This window comes from Myotis davidii, unplaced genomic scaffold (genome assembly GCF_000327345.1).
Source record: "Myotis davidii unplaced genomic scaffold, ASM32734v1 scaffold399, whole genome shotgun sequence".
In the NCBI taxonomy this organism is placed as follows: domain Eukaryota; kingdom Metazoa; phylum Chordata; class Mammalia; order Chiroptera; family Vespertilionidae; genus Myotis; species Myotis davidii.
Window position 1 is genome coordinate 923,476 of NW_006292094.1, and position 14,225 is coordinate 937,700.

General features: G+C 32.5%; 1 protein-coding gene across 1 annotated transcript in view; it reads left to right on the plus strand.

The window, feature by feature from the left end:
- The window catches only part of RANBP17 (RAN binding protein 17), a 225,486-nt gene that overhangs the window by 28,089 nt on the left and 183,172 nt on the right, over positions 1-14,225 (plus strand). Inside the window, exons 10-14 of the mRNA XM_006765451.2 lie at positions 202-321; positions 2,755-2,901; positions 3,488-3,660; positions 6,034-6,227; positions 12,162-12,267. Coding sequence (XP_006765514.1) covers positions 202-321; positions 2,755-2,901; positions 3,488-3,660; positions 6,034-6,227; positions 12,162-12,267 — 740 coding nt within the window. The remainder of the gene's footprint in view (positions 1-201; positions 322-2,754; positions 2,902-3,487; positions 3,661-6,033; positions 6,228-12,161; positions 12,268-14,225) is intronic.

Below are 14,225 nucleotides of genomic sequence, written 5' to 3' on the forward strand. Positions count from 1 at the left end.
GAATACACACCAATAGAAGTGTTAATGTAGAGTTGAAGGGTTGTTGGTAGTGGAAGTAGATAGGTTAAATTTTAAACTTTTATTTTTGAATTCTGTAATGCTTTTTTAATCGCAAAAATTGAAAAATAATATTTTTTATGTAGAGACAAATGTGGCCATCGTTACTTTTAAAATTGAAATGACTCTTGTTTCCTTTTTTAGGCACTTTCATGTTTAGTTCAGTTTGCTTCTACTAGAAGGTCCTTATTCAGCAGTCCTGAACGTGCCAAGTACCTTGGTAATTTAATTAAGGGAGTAAAACGGATACTTGAAAACCCTCAGGTATTTATGAAGAAACTGAATGCTTAGCACAGCGGTAGGCAAACTTTTTGACTTGAGGGCCACAGTGGGTTCTTAAACTGGACCGGAGGGCCGGAACAAAAGCATGGATGGAGTGTTTGTGTGAACTAATATAAATTCAAAGTAAACATCACTACATAAAAGGGTACGGTTTTTGGGTTTTTTTAGATTTATTCGTTTCAAACGGGCTGAATCTGGCCCACGGGCCATAGTTTGCCTACGGCTGGGTTAGGATTCGCAAATCTTTCCAGAAAAACCATTTTTCAGGGCCCAGCTGAAATCTACTCACACTTCCTCCAAGGAAGCATTCTGCAAGAAAATATGAAGTATCATATTCATCTTCCTTATAGTTCTTTTGTAGTAGAAATGGGCACATTTCCTGACAGACTTCTGTGTTCTTCCTCTTGTATTTTTCCATTCCTTTAGGTGAATAGAGGTCATATATTGTATGCTTCTGCTTTTCACTGTTGTACTACATTTCTTCGCTTGTACTTCTTAAGTTACTGAAGTGATTAATTCAGAGTTATATCTACTTTCTGAACTAGAAGACAATATAAGTCTGAATGTTAATATTGGAATAAGTGGCTTTAAATGATGAAATGATGTCTTTTTGCCCTCTTGTGGACAAATAAGAGTTTGTAGATTTTTAAAATCTACTTTCTACACTAAGTGCAAAGCTTCAATAGCTATATTCATTTAAAAGAATTGCAAAGCCATTATTAATGATTTTACATGCCTACATAAAATTTTTTGTTTCACCCTTTATTTTGTTTTAGTTTAAAATATTTGTAACGAAACAGATTTTAAAGGGTTAAATGATGAATTTAAGGAAGTATATATAAATCTCTTGGTTACTACTAATTTTGAGGGGACATGAAGAAAATGTATTCATAAAGACCAGTTGTTTTTGCAGGTTGTTCTTATATGTTGTACATTTGCTTTACCTTTTCAATTTAGTATAACTAAAATGTGTTTTGCTGATAAATGAAATTTTACCAATATACTTAAAATTTTTTAATTTTAATTACTATCATCAATCATTATGTGGAAAGTAATATGCTAATATCAGATAATTCTCTTAATTGATTTAACATCTAAATGTTGATGTTTCATGGCTGTAAAAGTTAGTTTGAATATTATATTGATTATTTTGGAATTACATGTATTAAAAGACCTGTGAGCACAAAATATCTTTTTGTAATTTGTCCTTAATAATTAGACACCATTTTATGTTCTTTCCTTGAGCTCATTTGAATGAAATTTCTTGTAAACTCCTTCAGTATTAAATAAATACTTTTTAAATTCTGTTTTATGCCAGCTTCAGAGCAAAATGTTCAAATTATCAAGATCATAACACGTGTCCCCTATCTTCAAGGAGCTCACAGACAACTGGGCACATCTCTTTTAGTCTTTCCTTGTAACCTAACCTCTTTCAAAAGTTATGTCTGTATCTTGTGCTATTTTTGTTAAACTTTGTGCCCTACATGACAATAAATTATTTGAATGACTCTTCATTTAGCAACTAACTGGAAGATGCATGAGGGTACAGTGCTTGTAGGTACTCAACAAAAATTTGTTGAATTAAAATAAATTTCTTTTATTTGTGTGTGCACATATACTATTTATCTTAAGGTGGGGTGGGATGCTCTTTTCTAGGGTTTCTAGAGGCCATTCTTATATTCTTTACTAGAGCCCCGGTGCATGAAATTTGTGCACTCGGGGTGTGGGGGTAGAGGGAGAGTCCCTCAGCCCAGATTGCAAGAGCGGGCAGGTCAGGCCGAGGAATCCCACTGGTGCACAATTGGGCCGGAGAGGGTTGTGGGAGGTTGGCCAGCCTGGGAGGTCACTGCGGGAAGGTTCCAGGGCGTGTCTGGCCCGTCTCACTCAGTCCTGATCGGCCAGACCTGGTTGGAGCATCTGCCCCATGGTGGTCAGTGCACATCATAGCGAGCAGTTGAGCGGCCTTAGCATATCATTAGCATATTACACTTTGATTGGTTGAATGGCCAACCAGACAACCGGACACAGCATATTAGGCTTTTATTATATAGGATTTTCTTTCTCAAATATTTTTCAAATCTTCTGTTGACTTATGTTTAAGCCACAACACACATACACACACACACAATTTTTTGTGTAATATAATGGGTGCCTAAACATCATAATTTAGCCATCATAGTGCAAAGTTTCCTACAAAACTCCTACTTTGGATTCCTTATTATTAATAATTTATAACAACATTAAATCCAGAAATTGTTTTCTTTCATTACTATTTACTCAGTTGACACAAAATAACATAAGTACTCATGAAAACTGGAAGACTTAATAAAATACTCGTAGAATTTTATTGATGGTCATCAGCTTGGTTTGTTTTTAAGTATTTTTAAAAGTCTTTCTTTTTGTCTCATATTTTAGGGTTTGTCTGATCCAGGTAATTACCATGAATTTTGTCGATTTTTGGCTCGTTTGAAGACAAATTATCAGCTGGGAGAATTAGTTATGGTGAAGGAGTATCCTGAAGTTATCAGATTGATTGCTAATTTTACCATTACTAGCCTACAGGTAAAAAGAAATTTATAATTGATATTAAACTGTAGGTAGTTTTAAAGCAATTTCTTGGTAAGATTTGGTGGGGATTTTAAAAATATCTATTAGAGTACTTTGCTCAAAATGCTCAATGCAAGGTTTTAGGTTAAAAAGTTCATTAAACATTTTATAATAAAAATTTAGAGGCCATCTAAGAATCTAATAATTGAAGAATTAATTGAGAAGCTGTAGTATCTGTGTGAAGAAATATACAAGTTTTTACAGATTGTTTTTAGGAAAAATTCTATTTTTAAATTTAGGAAAAGGTTTTAAAACCGTATTTCCCACATGATATCACCTCTGTGAAAAAATATTCATGGAAAGAAGATTAGAAAGAAGTTAGTAACATTTTGATAGTGGACATTCCTGGGTGATAGAGTAATGAGAGATTGTTGGTTTCTTCTTTATGCTTTTTTTGCATTTACAAAATGTGCTATGTTAAGTGTTCATTGGTTATATAATCTGAATAAAAGTTAAATTCTGTGTTTAGTAATTTGCCTCTGTAATTCTTATTCTAGGAAGCTATGTCATTTTAAATAACATTTGCTTTATTTCTTTGTAGCATTGGGAGTTTGCTCCCAACAGTGTTCATTATTTATTAACTCTGTGGCAAAGGATGGTAGCTTCAGTTCCTTTTGTGAAATCAACTGAACCCCACTTATTAGACACTTATGCACCAGAAATCACGAAGGCCTTTATCACTTCTCGGTTGGAATCTGTTGCCATAGTTGTGAGGTATTGAAAACTAAATCTTTCTGTTATATTTTCATCTTTTGCATCTTGGAAATTTTAAAAATTTAGGAATAATTTACCTACTGTAAAATTCACCCTTTTTAGTGTACAGTTTTATGAGTTCTGACAAGTGCATACGGTTGTATAACTATCATCACAATTAAGATATAGAATGGTTTCATCACCCCCAAAAAATTCTTTTGGGTCCCTTTGTAGTCATTTCTTTCCCCACCCTTAGCTTCTGGCCATTGCTGATTTGTTTTGTTTCCCTATAGTGTTTGCCTTTTCCAGAATGTTGTATGAATGAAATTATACAGTAGCTATCCTTTTAGTCTGGCTTCTTTCACTTAGCATAGTGCACTTAGGATTCCTCCAGGTTGAGTTAACAGTTGTTTTCTTTTCATTGCAGTATAGTATTCCATTTTATGGAAGATCACAATTTATCCATTCACATCTGAATGGACATTTGGGTGGTTTTCATTTTTATCAATTATGAATAAAACAGCTGTAAATGGTCCTGTACAGATTTTTGTATGAACATAAATTTTTGTTTCTTTTGTGTAAGTACCAAGGTGTGAGACTCCTAGGATGCATAGTAAGTGTGTTTTATTTTGTAAGAAACTGCCAAACTCTTTCCGAAAGTGGCTGTATCATTTTGCATTCCCACCAGCAATGTATGAAAGATTCAATTGCTCTGCATCCTCACCAGCACTAGATATTATCAGTCTTTAAAAATTTTAGTCATTCGAATAGGTATGTAGTGGTACCTCATTGTGGTTTTAATTTTCATTCCTTGAATGAATAATAATGTTGATCATCTTTTTATGGGCTTATTTGTCATATGTATGTATTCTTTGGAAAATGCCTGTCAAATCTTTTGCCGATTTTTTATTGGATTGTTTATTTTCTTAAATTGAGATTTGAGGGGGTCTGTATATTCTGGTCATAAGTCTTTTTATCATCTGTGTTTTTCAGATACTTTCTTGCAGTTTATAGCTTGCCTTTTCATTTCCTTAGTAGTCTTTCAAAGATAAATTGTTTTAAAGTTTGCAGTCCAATTTATCCTTTATTTTTTCTTCTAAAAGTCATTTACTTTCAGAACTTGCATTTAGATCTGATTCATTTTGAGTTAATTTTTGTGATGTGAGGTAAGGTTTCAGGTTTCTGTTGTTGTTTAGCATATGGATGGCCAATTATATCAACACCCTTTGTCGAAAAGACTTCTTTCTCCATTGAATTGCCTTTGCACTGTTTTCAAAAATTAATTGACCGCATACATGTGGTTCTATTTCTTGACGCTATTCTCATTAATTTAACTGTTTCTCCCTCTGCCAATACCCTATCTTAAACACAGTGATCTTATAATAAGCTTTGAAATCAGGTAGTATGAGTCTTCCACCGTGGTTTCCCTTTTCAAAAATTATTTTGGCTCTAGAATAAATATTTTGCAATAAAGTGGGTGAATCCCTCAAACATTATATTAAGCAAAGGAGGGCAGACATAAAAGAGCACACTGTCCAGCTTCCATGAGATGCAAAATCAGGCCGAGTTAACCTGCTCTGCTTTTGGGTATATAAGGAGACTTGCGGGCAATAAGGAGACTCTGAGGTGCTGGAAACGTGCTGCTTTTTGTTGTGAGTGCCCGTCGCATTGGTGTGTTCACTTTGTAAAATCCATCAAGCTGTACACCTGGTTAGCGAGCTTTTCTGTATGTGTATTACATGTGACTATAAAATTTTTATGAAAATAAGGGAGCCCAAAAAAAGTATTTTGGCTCTTTTACTTCCTTTGTTTTCCCATGTAAATTTTAGAATTATCTTGTCAGTATCTACAATAAAATCCTGGTGGAATTTTAACTGGGATTGAATTGAATTTGTATATTAATTTAGGGGAAGAATTGATATCTAAGTAATATCAAGCCTTTTAGCCAGTAACCATGTTTATTTTTTAATATATTTAGTTCTGTAATTTCTTTCATCAGTGTTTGTAGTATTCAGCCTTAAGATTTTACATATATTTAATTAGATTTAAGTAGTAGTTTATTTTTTCTGGTACCTTTGGAAGATACTGTTTTTAAAATTTTAATCTCCCAATTTTTCATTGCTAGTATATAGTAATCCAGTTAAATTTTGTATATTGATCCTATATGCCAGAATCTTGGTAAACTCACCTGCTAATACAAGTAGCTTTTTTTGGGGTGTTTTTTTAATGTATGCAGTCATGCTATTTTCAAATATACATTTAATTTCTTCCACTCTATTTGTCTTTTATTCCTTTATCCATTATGGAATTTTATTTAACATCAATAAAGTATATTTGTGATAAATAAAAGTATATCACACTAATGCCTGCAAACTTGTTCTTATATATTTGCAGAGATCATTTAGATGATCCACTGGATGACACTGCCACCGTCTTTCAGCAGTTGGAGCAGCTATGCACAGTCAGCAGATGTGAATATGAGAAGACATGCACTCTTCTTGTACAGTTGTTTGACCAAAACGCACAGAATTACCAAAAGCTTCTGCATTCTGCTTCTGGGGTAACGGTGGACATGGCAATTCAGGAAGGTCAGTGAATTTTATCTGACTATTGTATGGGATGTATAATTTTAAGTAGTTTCGTTAATCACTGTAGTAATTTTATGCAAATTATTTTTATATATTTCCCCCAATTCCTCACCCACCCCCACCAATAAGCATTAATTTTTTTAACCTTTTGGATATTTTGGTGGCTTGATGGTTAATTTTCAGTTTTCTTTATGATTTACAGGAAATATTTTTATCTGGAATCGGTATCTAGAAAAGCTGATAACAAGTAGAGTTTATTATCTTGTAACTAGCTTTTAACTGATCTGATTGATCATATTTTCTTCTTTGTTGTAGAAGGCTGCAAATTCAGAGCCTAAATAGATCATAATAGTTACACAATGCAATACTATATAACAATAAAATGAATGAGCTGTAGATATGCTTAAAGATGAATGTCAGAGATAAGATATTTAGTGGGACAGGGGCAATTGTTAAGAAACTATATATAGTTTGAAATACTTAATAAAGCCTCAAAACAAGTGATCTTAAAAATACATTGTTTTGGAACATATAATGATATGCTCAAGTGATATAATGAAAGAAAAATGTCAAGAGAATAGTAAGCTCCAAATGCAGGATCATGGTTACCTCCAGAGTGGGAGGTAAGGAGACAAGCTATGGGAGGGATAGGAAGATAGGAGTATACTGGTAAAGCCTTGGTTCACAGGTGTTTGTTTTATTACACTTCATATACATGAGACTTTTTTTTCATATATATATAAATATTACATTACAATGGAAAAAGATTCAGTTGTGAAATCAAAGACCTGTTTTTCTACAAAAGGATATTTCTTACAAAAGGATATTAGCTGTTCTAAGATATATTGATGAAATTGACTGAACAGTAATAATTTACTAATGTTAAATAGGTTTGTATATTGAATAAGTCAGACTTGATTTTTGATTAATATAAATTCAAGTAGTTTTTATAGTTAGGTACATTATGTAGTTTTAATAAAATGCTATTTCAAAGTCTCTAATATAATGCCTTATACATAGAAAATTTTAAATAAATATTTTTTCCTTCTAGTCCAAAGTTCAGTAGCAAGGAATTTGTCCATCTTTTAAAGATTTCTATGGTCTACTAAAAAATATTGTTTTATATTATGAAAAATACCTCACATGGCTTTAGTTTGTACTACTGTATGTAGTAGTATTCAGTTTCTTTTGTGCAGACTAAACATTTCAGTTAATGTTGAACAAAGAAAATTATATGCTCTCGTTACATGTGCTTTAATTTAGATGCTTAATGGCTTTTAATGTTACAAAATAAGTTTATTATTATATTATAATCTCATTTGTATTATATTGTCTTGCTCTTCCATATTTGTGGTGATGTGGTCATGGTTTACGAAAACAATAATCCCTAAGAAATAGGTCATTAACAGTAGTTAACGATTACTTGTGATCTATGGTAATGACTGATTTCTTTGGGATTATTGCAGTTATAAACCATAATTACAGATTATTACAGCAATAATTATTTTGTTTAAGGAAAAAATGTTCTGTGCTTGAACAGCTGCTAAAACAAGTACCCTGAACATTAATGGAAAATTAAAATGGAAATTTAGTCTTATTATAAGATGAGATACTTTTAAAATTTATAGATATATAATTCATGTATTGGATATTTACATATCTAAATACAGTTTAGATTAGTGGATTTATATGGTTCTTTATATTTTGTGGAAATCTGTAGCCAAAGTAACTTCTTAACATTTATTATTTTGAACACTGCCAGACTACAATTGTTGAGATTTAGGGAAAGGTTTAACATGTATGAGAAATACCACTTTTCATTCAGTTAAATATGAAAATTACATTTGATAGCTTAATAATAATGCCTTTTTATTTCATTGTTCACTTCTAACACTAACCCTAATTTATCCAGTCAGTAGCTGTTACTAAGGGTTAAGAAATGCCTGCTTTTCTGTTTTCTGTATGATAGAAATCACTGCTTTCTAAAACAAGGAAAGAGTATACATTCTATTTTTCTCTAAATAAATAAATATCCATTCAAAATTTATCATAATTTTTAAAAAATGCTCACAATTGATCACATGCCATCTTTGTATAGTATTCTTTGATATAAAAGTTATAATTTGAAGGTCACAGAGTAAGATGAATTAAAGAATAAAAATATATTTTTTATTATTAGGCAGTGATACTTATCATACTGCATTGAAAAAACATCATTTTTTACTCTTACCTCTCTCTCTTACTAGGTTCAATTTCTTTGGCATGGGGTCTCTTTTCCTTTCTCACCCTGTCCCATACATATACATACTAGTACTTAGTTAAAACACTACAGCAGAACATGACACACAGTAGATACTGAGCAAATGATTTTCTGAGTATATTTTACTTGGAAAATTTTTAATTTTTTAAATTTTTTTGTTTGCTTGTTTTACAAACAGCATTTAAAAAGTACATGTGACTAATTGTAACTAGCTTTACAATTAGCCATATATACTTGTTGCAATTAAATTGCAACAAGCCTCTTTGGAAAAGAGTACTTTACTTGCAGAATATCATTTAGTGCTTGTCACAAGCCTGTGAAACAGGTATTATTATCATCCTCATATTTATAAATAAAAGCCAAGAATGATTAAGTACCTAGCATAATAGAAGAGGCAGGATTAAATCCAGACTTTGCTCTTGGTAGCTAAGTTGTACAGCCTCTATTTTTAAATATTGGTCTTCTAATAGAGAAATATAAGAATTACATGCATGATGAATTCTTTGTCTATTTTCAGCTAGGTTTGTTTTATCAAAACCTATTTGGCAAATGCTTCGTTGTTATATTAATGAAAACTCCCAAAGTAAATTTTTTTGTTTTATTTTAAATTCAACTATTCAACAAATATTCATTTCATCTGTCACATATACTTGCTTTTATGGGGGGTGATTTGAGGATCAAAAGAAGTGTGAAAAGCCCTAGAAATGATCCCAAAGGCAGATGAAATCTCATCTTATCTGTGGTGAAAATTTGGGAGACAACTAAAGAAAAATTCAGGATTAGCAATTAAAATGTTTTAAATAAACACAAGAGATTGATAGATCATAAAATATTGTTGGATCACCAAGGTCTGTCCAGCTAATTGACACCTGTGTTGAGTATTCCTTTTTATCAATTTTGAGAGGAAGTGGTATATATCTCATAATAGTATGAGAATGGACTCCTGGAAATTTGTTGCCTATATTGGAATCATAGCACTGCATTTTTAAATAGGGATTTGTGACATTCAGTGAGTATATGTAGATAATAGATACAGTGTTTAGAATAGTACCTACTAAATAGTATTAAATAAATTTTGCTATTTTTAGTAATAGTAAAGCTTGCTTTAAGGAATATCAGTATCTAAAAATTTAAATTGACACAACATAAGGTTATTATTCATATTTATTTTGAGAAATAATTTGCAACAGATATTTTAAAAATAATGACTCCTATAGACAAATTATTACATTCACCAAAAATTATGTTTGCAATGTTTCAGATTCCTATGCATTATACAAAATGTGTATGGCCCATACACTATTGGAGCATAGTCTATTAATAAATGGCTTCTGTAATATTCTGTGACATATGGTTGATTTTCATTATTCAGTATTTATGTTCTACAAAGTTGCTGTGAATACTGAATTAACAAATATTAAACCATTTGCTTCTAGTGGAAATACTGGGTTAGGTTCCTGTAGGCCTCTGGTCACATTTTCATCAACTGATCAACATATAACTTTCTTTTATGTGTTTTTCTGCTTAAAAACACCTTACTTAATATATATTGTTGATTCATTAACAGTGAACTTAGCCAACAGCACTACAACTCATGCCTGGATGAAGCTTATCTAACACATGTATTTTCTCTATAAAATGCATAACAGCCTTTTTTCCACTAGACAGCACCAGCACTGCTCTTGAGGACGATTTTAAATGGTAAAATCGCCAAAAAAAAGGTACACAAAATGTGGCACCGACTGATGTTTCCCTCTCCCTCTCCCCCTCCCTTCCTCTCTTTAAAAAAAAGGGGGGGGGCAGGGAAGGGGGATGTGAAATGTTGGCAGATTGTGTTTCAGTTATGTCTTGCCAAAATTTAGTGGCTTATCAAATAATAGTATTAAAATAAAGTTGTTTTAAAGTGAAAGATTCATGGATTGGAGATGCCCAGTAGAATGAAAAATTGTTGGAGTTGGAAGATTCATCTTTGTGGATATTGAAATTACCACTGATTGTGATAGAAATATTGTTGGAAAAAGTGACAGCAAGCCAGGAATTAATAAAGAAATAAGGACAACTAACTTGAAGGAGAGTTGAAAATTGCAACCAGAAAGGGTATTTGGTAGTATAGTCTGATGACATAAGATGTAAAGCTGAGAACTTTTGTGGTGGAGAGAGGGAGAATGTTCTGAAAGGGCCATCAAGAACACTACTCCATGGTCAAGGCCCAAGATACAAGAGGTGTGGAAGCGAAAGCAGCTACTACTTGAGAGGCCCACGGGGAAAGCAGGACCATCAGGGGACGGTGTTTGTTAGTAACAGACTTATATATTGATCATACATACTTTGGAAGTATATAAGGTAACTTTCTAAAACCTTCAGTGTCCTACATGGGCTTTTTTTTCTATTAACTTCTTCACTAATTATACATTAGTAATTCATCAAATGGAATTACTTGATCAAATTAATGATTTGATTTGATTTAACCTATTTCATGTTGCTAACCTTGTATAAAACAACACTGTAGTTCACTTTGACAAGGTTTCCTAATACAGCAACATAATTGATATCAATATTATGAAATGGCCTGCTCATCTTTGTAAAGTCAGTCCCCAAGTATATCACAAAATTTCTTTTTAGCAAGATAGTTGCTGTATTAATTATTTTAAAGGTCACAAAAATCTTAGAAAATCTGATACATAGATCAGTGAATCTAGAAGTATAAAATAATATGCCTTAAGTAAAAACCAACTATAATAATAAAAGCATTATATGCTAATTAGACTGGATGACCTTCCGGACGAAGCTGGGGCTGTGAGGGAAGCCCGGGTCCCGGGTGCCTGCCAGCGGTTGGAGGGAAGTCCGGCTCCTGGGTGCCAGAGGGAAGCCCGGGTCCCAGGTTCCGGAGGGAAGCCGGTGTCGGCAGCTGGGGGAAGGAAGACCTACTCTTCCACGAATTTCGTGCCTGAGGCCTCTAGTTCAATATAAATGCCTCTATTTCTAAATTGTCAATGTTGGCTGCCCCATAGTAACATTTGTGAAAACTCTAGCTGTTCCCATTGTGCCACTGTTGTAAGGTTATTTAATCCTCTGCTGCTATTGCCCATGAAGTTGATTTGGTTGTCAGACTGTGATTTGCACAGTGAAAATCTTGGATTTTTAAAATTATGCCTAAAAATACAAAGGGAATACATTATATTCTAAGCAGGGGTAATATTTAAAATGATCAAACTGGTACTATTATGACCAGATGAAAAGATTCTGATGATTGGATAATACTAGTATTGACTAACAGCCCTGGATCTTCTAGACACTACATTTGTTTTTTAGTTGTCAAGTTTAATTTTAATCACTTAAGTCTGCAGGGTAGATAAAATTATCTCCATTTTACAGGTGAAAACCCTGAGATGTAAAGGCATAAGTAACTTATTCAACATCACACAGCAAATTGGTAGAGCTGGGATTCAAACAGTTTTGGCTCTAAAATCTGTCAATTTTACTGTTCTGCTTACTGCCTTGATAAACTTAAAACCCAACTCTCCACTCTGTGAAGAACTGAGCTCACAATAGTTTATCACTTGTTTGGAAGGATAGATCATTTTACAAATTTTGGAATTTTCTGAAAAATAAGCTTTCTTTCTACAATACTTCCTAAACATGTTATATGTATTTTCTTTCATGTTATATATTAGGACGTCTTGCATGGCTGGTATATTTAGTTGGGACAGTTGTTGGAGGAAGATTAACATATACCAGTACAGACGAACATGATGCTATGGATGGAGAATTATCCTGTCGGTAAGTAATGGCCATGTAATTTACAGAAATTTACTGTGTAGTTAAGAAATTTAGTTACTGAGCTGGTATTATTAGCTAAAGCATTTTGCCTGGCCTTTTGAGGAAGGCATTGTCCTTTTTATTGATGAGAATACCAAAGATTAGAGGTTAGGTGATTTGTAGATGTCAAATCTCTAGTAAGTTGTATAGTCAGATATATTTTTAACATGTATTTAAATAGTGTGATGATTTAGGTTGCTTTTTATTTCTCAGGATTTGGTGAAGCATGCAATTTGGTGTGTATTGTGATGGTAGCAAAATTGGGATGACATACATCTGGTCAAAAGCAATGGATAGTCAGTTACCAATACAAACTTTGTTTATGATTGTTGGCTAGATTGTTCACCTCATGACCATCCCCTTAATAAGGAGCATTTCATGTTTCTATTCTAAACTGAGGAAAATTCCTACATATGTATGAAATGAGTGAGTTGGTTTTCCATATATTTTATTTTTTAATAGCATTTTTATAAAAAGTAATACATGTTTTTGTTGAACCCTTTAAAAATTCAAATGAAGTTAATTTGGAGATAACTACTACTATCATTTTGGTAAAGACCTTGAGTCTTTTAAATTCATGCTTAAGGGTATATGTACACTACATGTGTATTTTTCAACTTTTTCAACAGAAATTATACTATTATTTTGTAAACTAAAATAGGGATACTAATAATACCTAATTCATTTGGGGCTATTATTAGGATTACATCAGTTAATATTTGTTAAATCTTAAAACAATGCCTGGCAAATATTAAGTACTATATTACTAAAAAAAAAACCCCAACAGCTCTCAAAACACTTTCAAAAAAATCAGACATAATATTGTGAACATTTCACCTAGATATGAAATATTCTAAGCTGTACCATAATTTATACAGACCCTTATTTTGGAAATTTTAGGTTATCAATTTTTTTTTTATTATAAACTGCCTTACGGTAAGTATTCTTTTAGTTCTATTTTCCCTTCATTCCATACCCATTTCAGTCTTTAAACTGGCTCTTGTCAATGAAATTTGAATACGAATGAACTATAAATATTTTTAGTTTCTCTAAGTTTATTATTGCCAATATTAAATCACTTTAAAATATGAATGGGGGGCATTCTTAAAATGCTTTTTTTTAATTTTAAACCAAGTGAACAGTTTGCCTCTATACCATCTTTTAATATAACATTATAGATTTAGTAAAGTGGAAATTAAATATACTATAGTTTGATTTTTTAAAAAAGTTTTTATCAAGTAGAGAAATACCCATTGGCACTATTTTTCTGAGAACTATATAACAGGAAGTAAACAAAAGAGGGTGTATATTTGTCAAGTAGAAAATTTTAATTTTTTCTTTAAGCAGCAAACATATGTAATTAAATAAGATTTGTTTTGTGTTTTAGCCTGCATTCTTTAGGAAACAGAGCCTTAGGTGAAGTTTATGGGCGAAGGCTTTTTGAGGGTTGGGAAGAAGGGTTGCCTTTTCAGGGAAGAAAGAGTGAAGGAAAAGGAGATGAGGCAATAAGGGGAAGAAAATAGGATCAATCTTCATTCACAGATTTCATATTTGCAAATTTACATCATTGCTAAAATTTAATTGTACCCCTAATCAATACTTGTGTTGCTATTGTAGTCCTTCTTGGACGTATGCATAGTTGCTAGCTGAGGTTGAACAGATGCTCTGCCTTCTTTTGGCTCCCATGCTGTAAATGTATCCTTTTTTGCTGTCTACTTAGTGCCATCATTTTTGCATTTTTGTTGCTGGTTTTGTTTTTGTTTTTTTTAAATATATTTTTATTGATTTTTTACAGAGAGGAAGGGAGAGAGATAGAGAGCTAGAAACATCGATGAGAGAGAAACATCGATCAGCTGCCTCCTGCACATCTCCTACTGGGGATGTGCCCACAACCCAGGTACATGCCCTTGACCAGAATC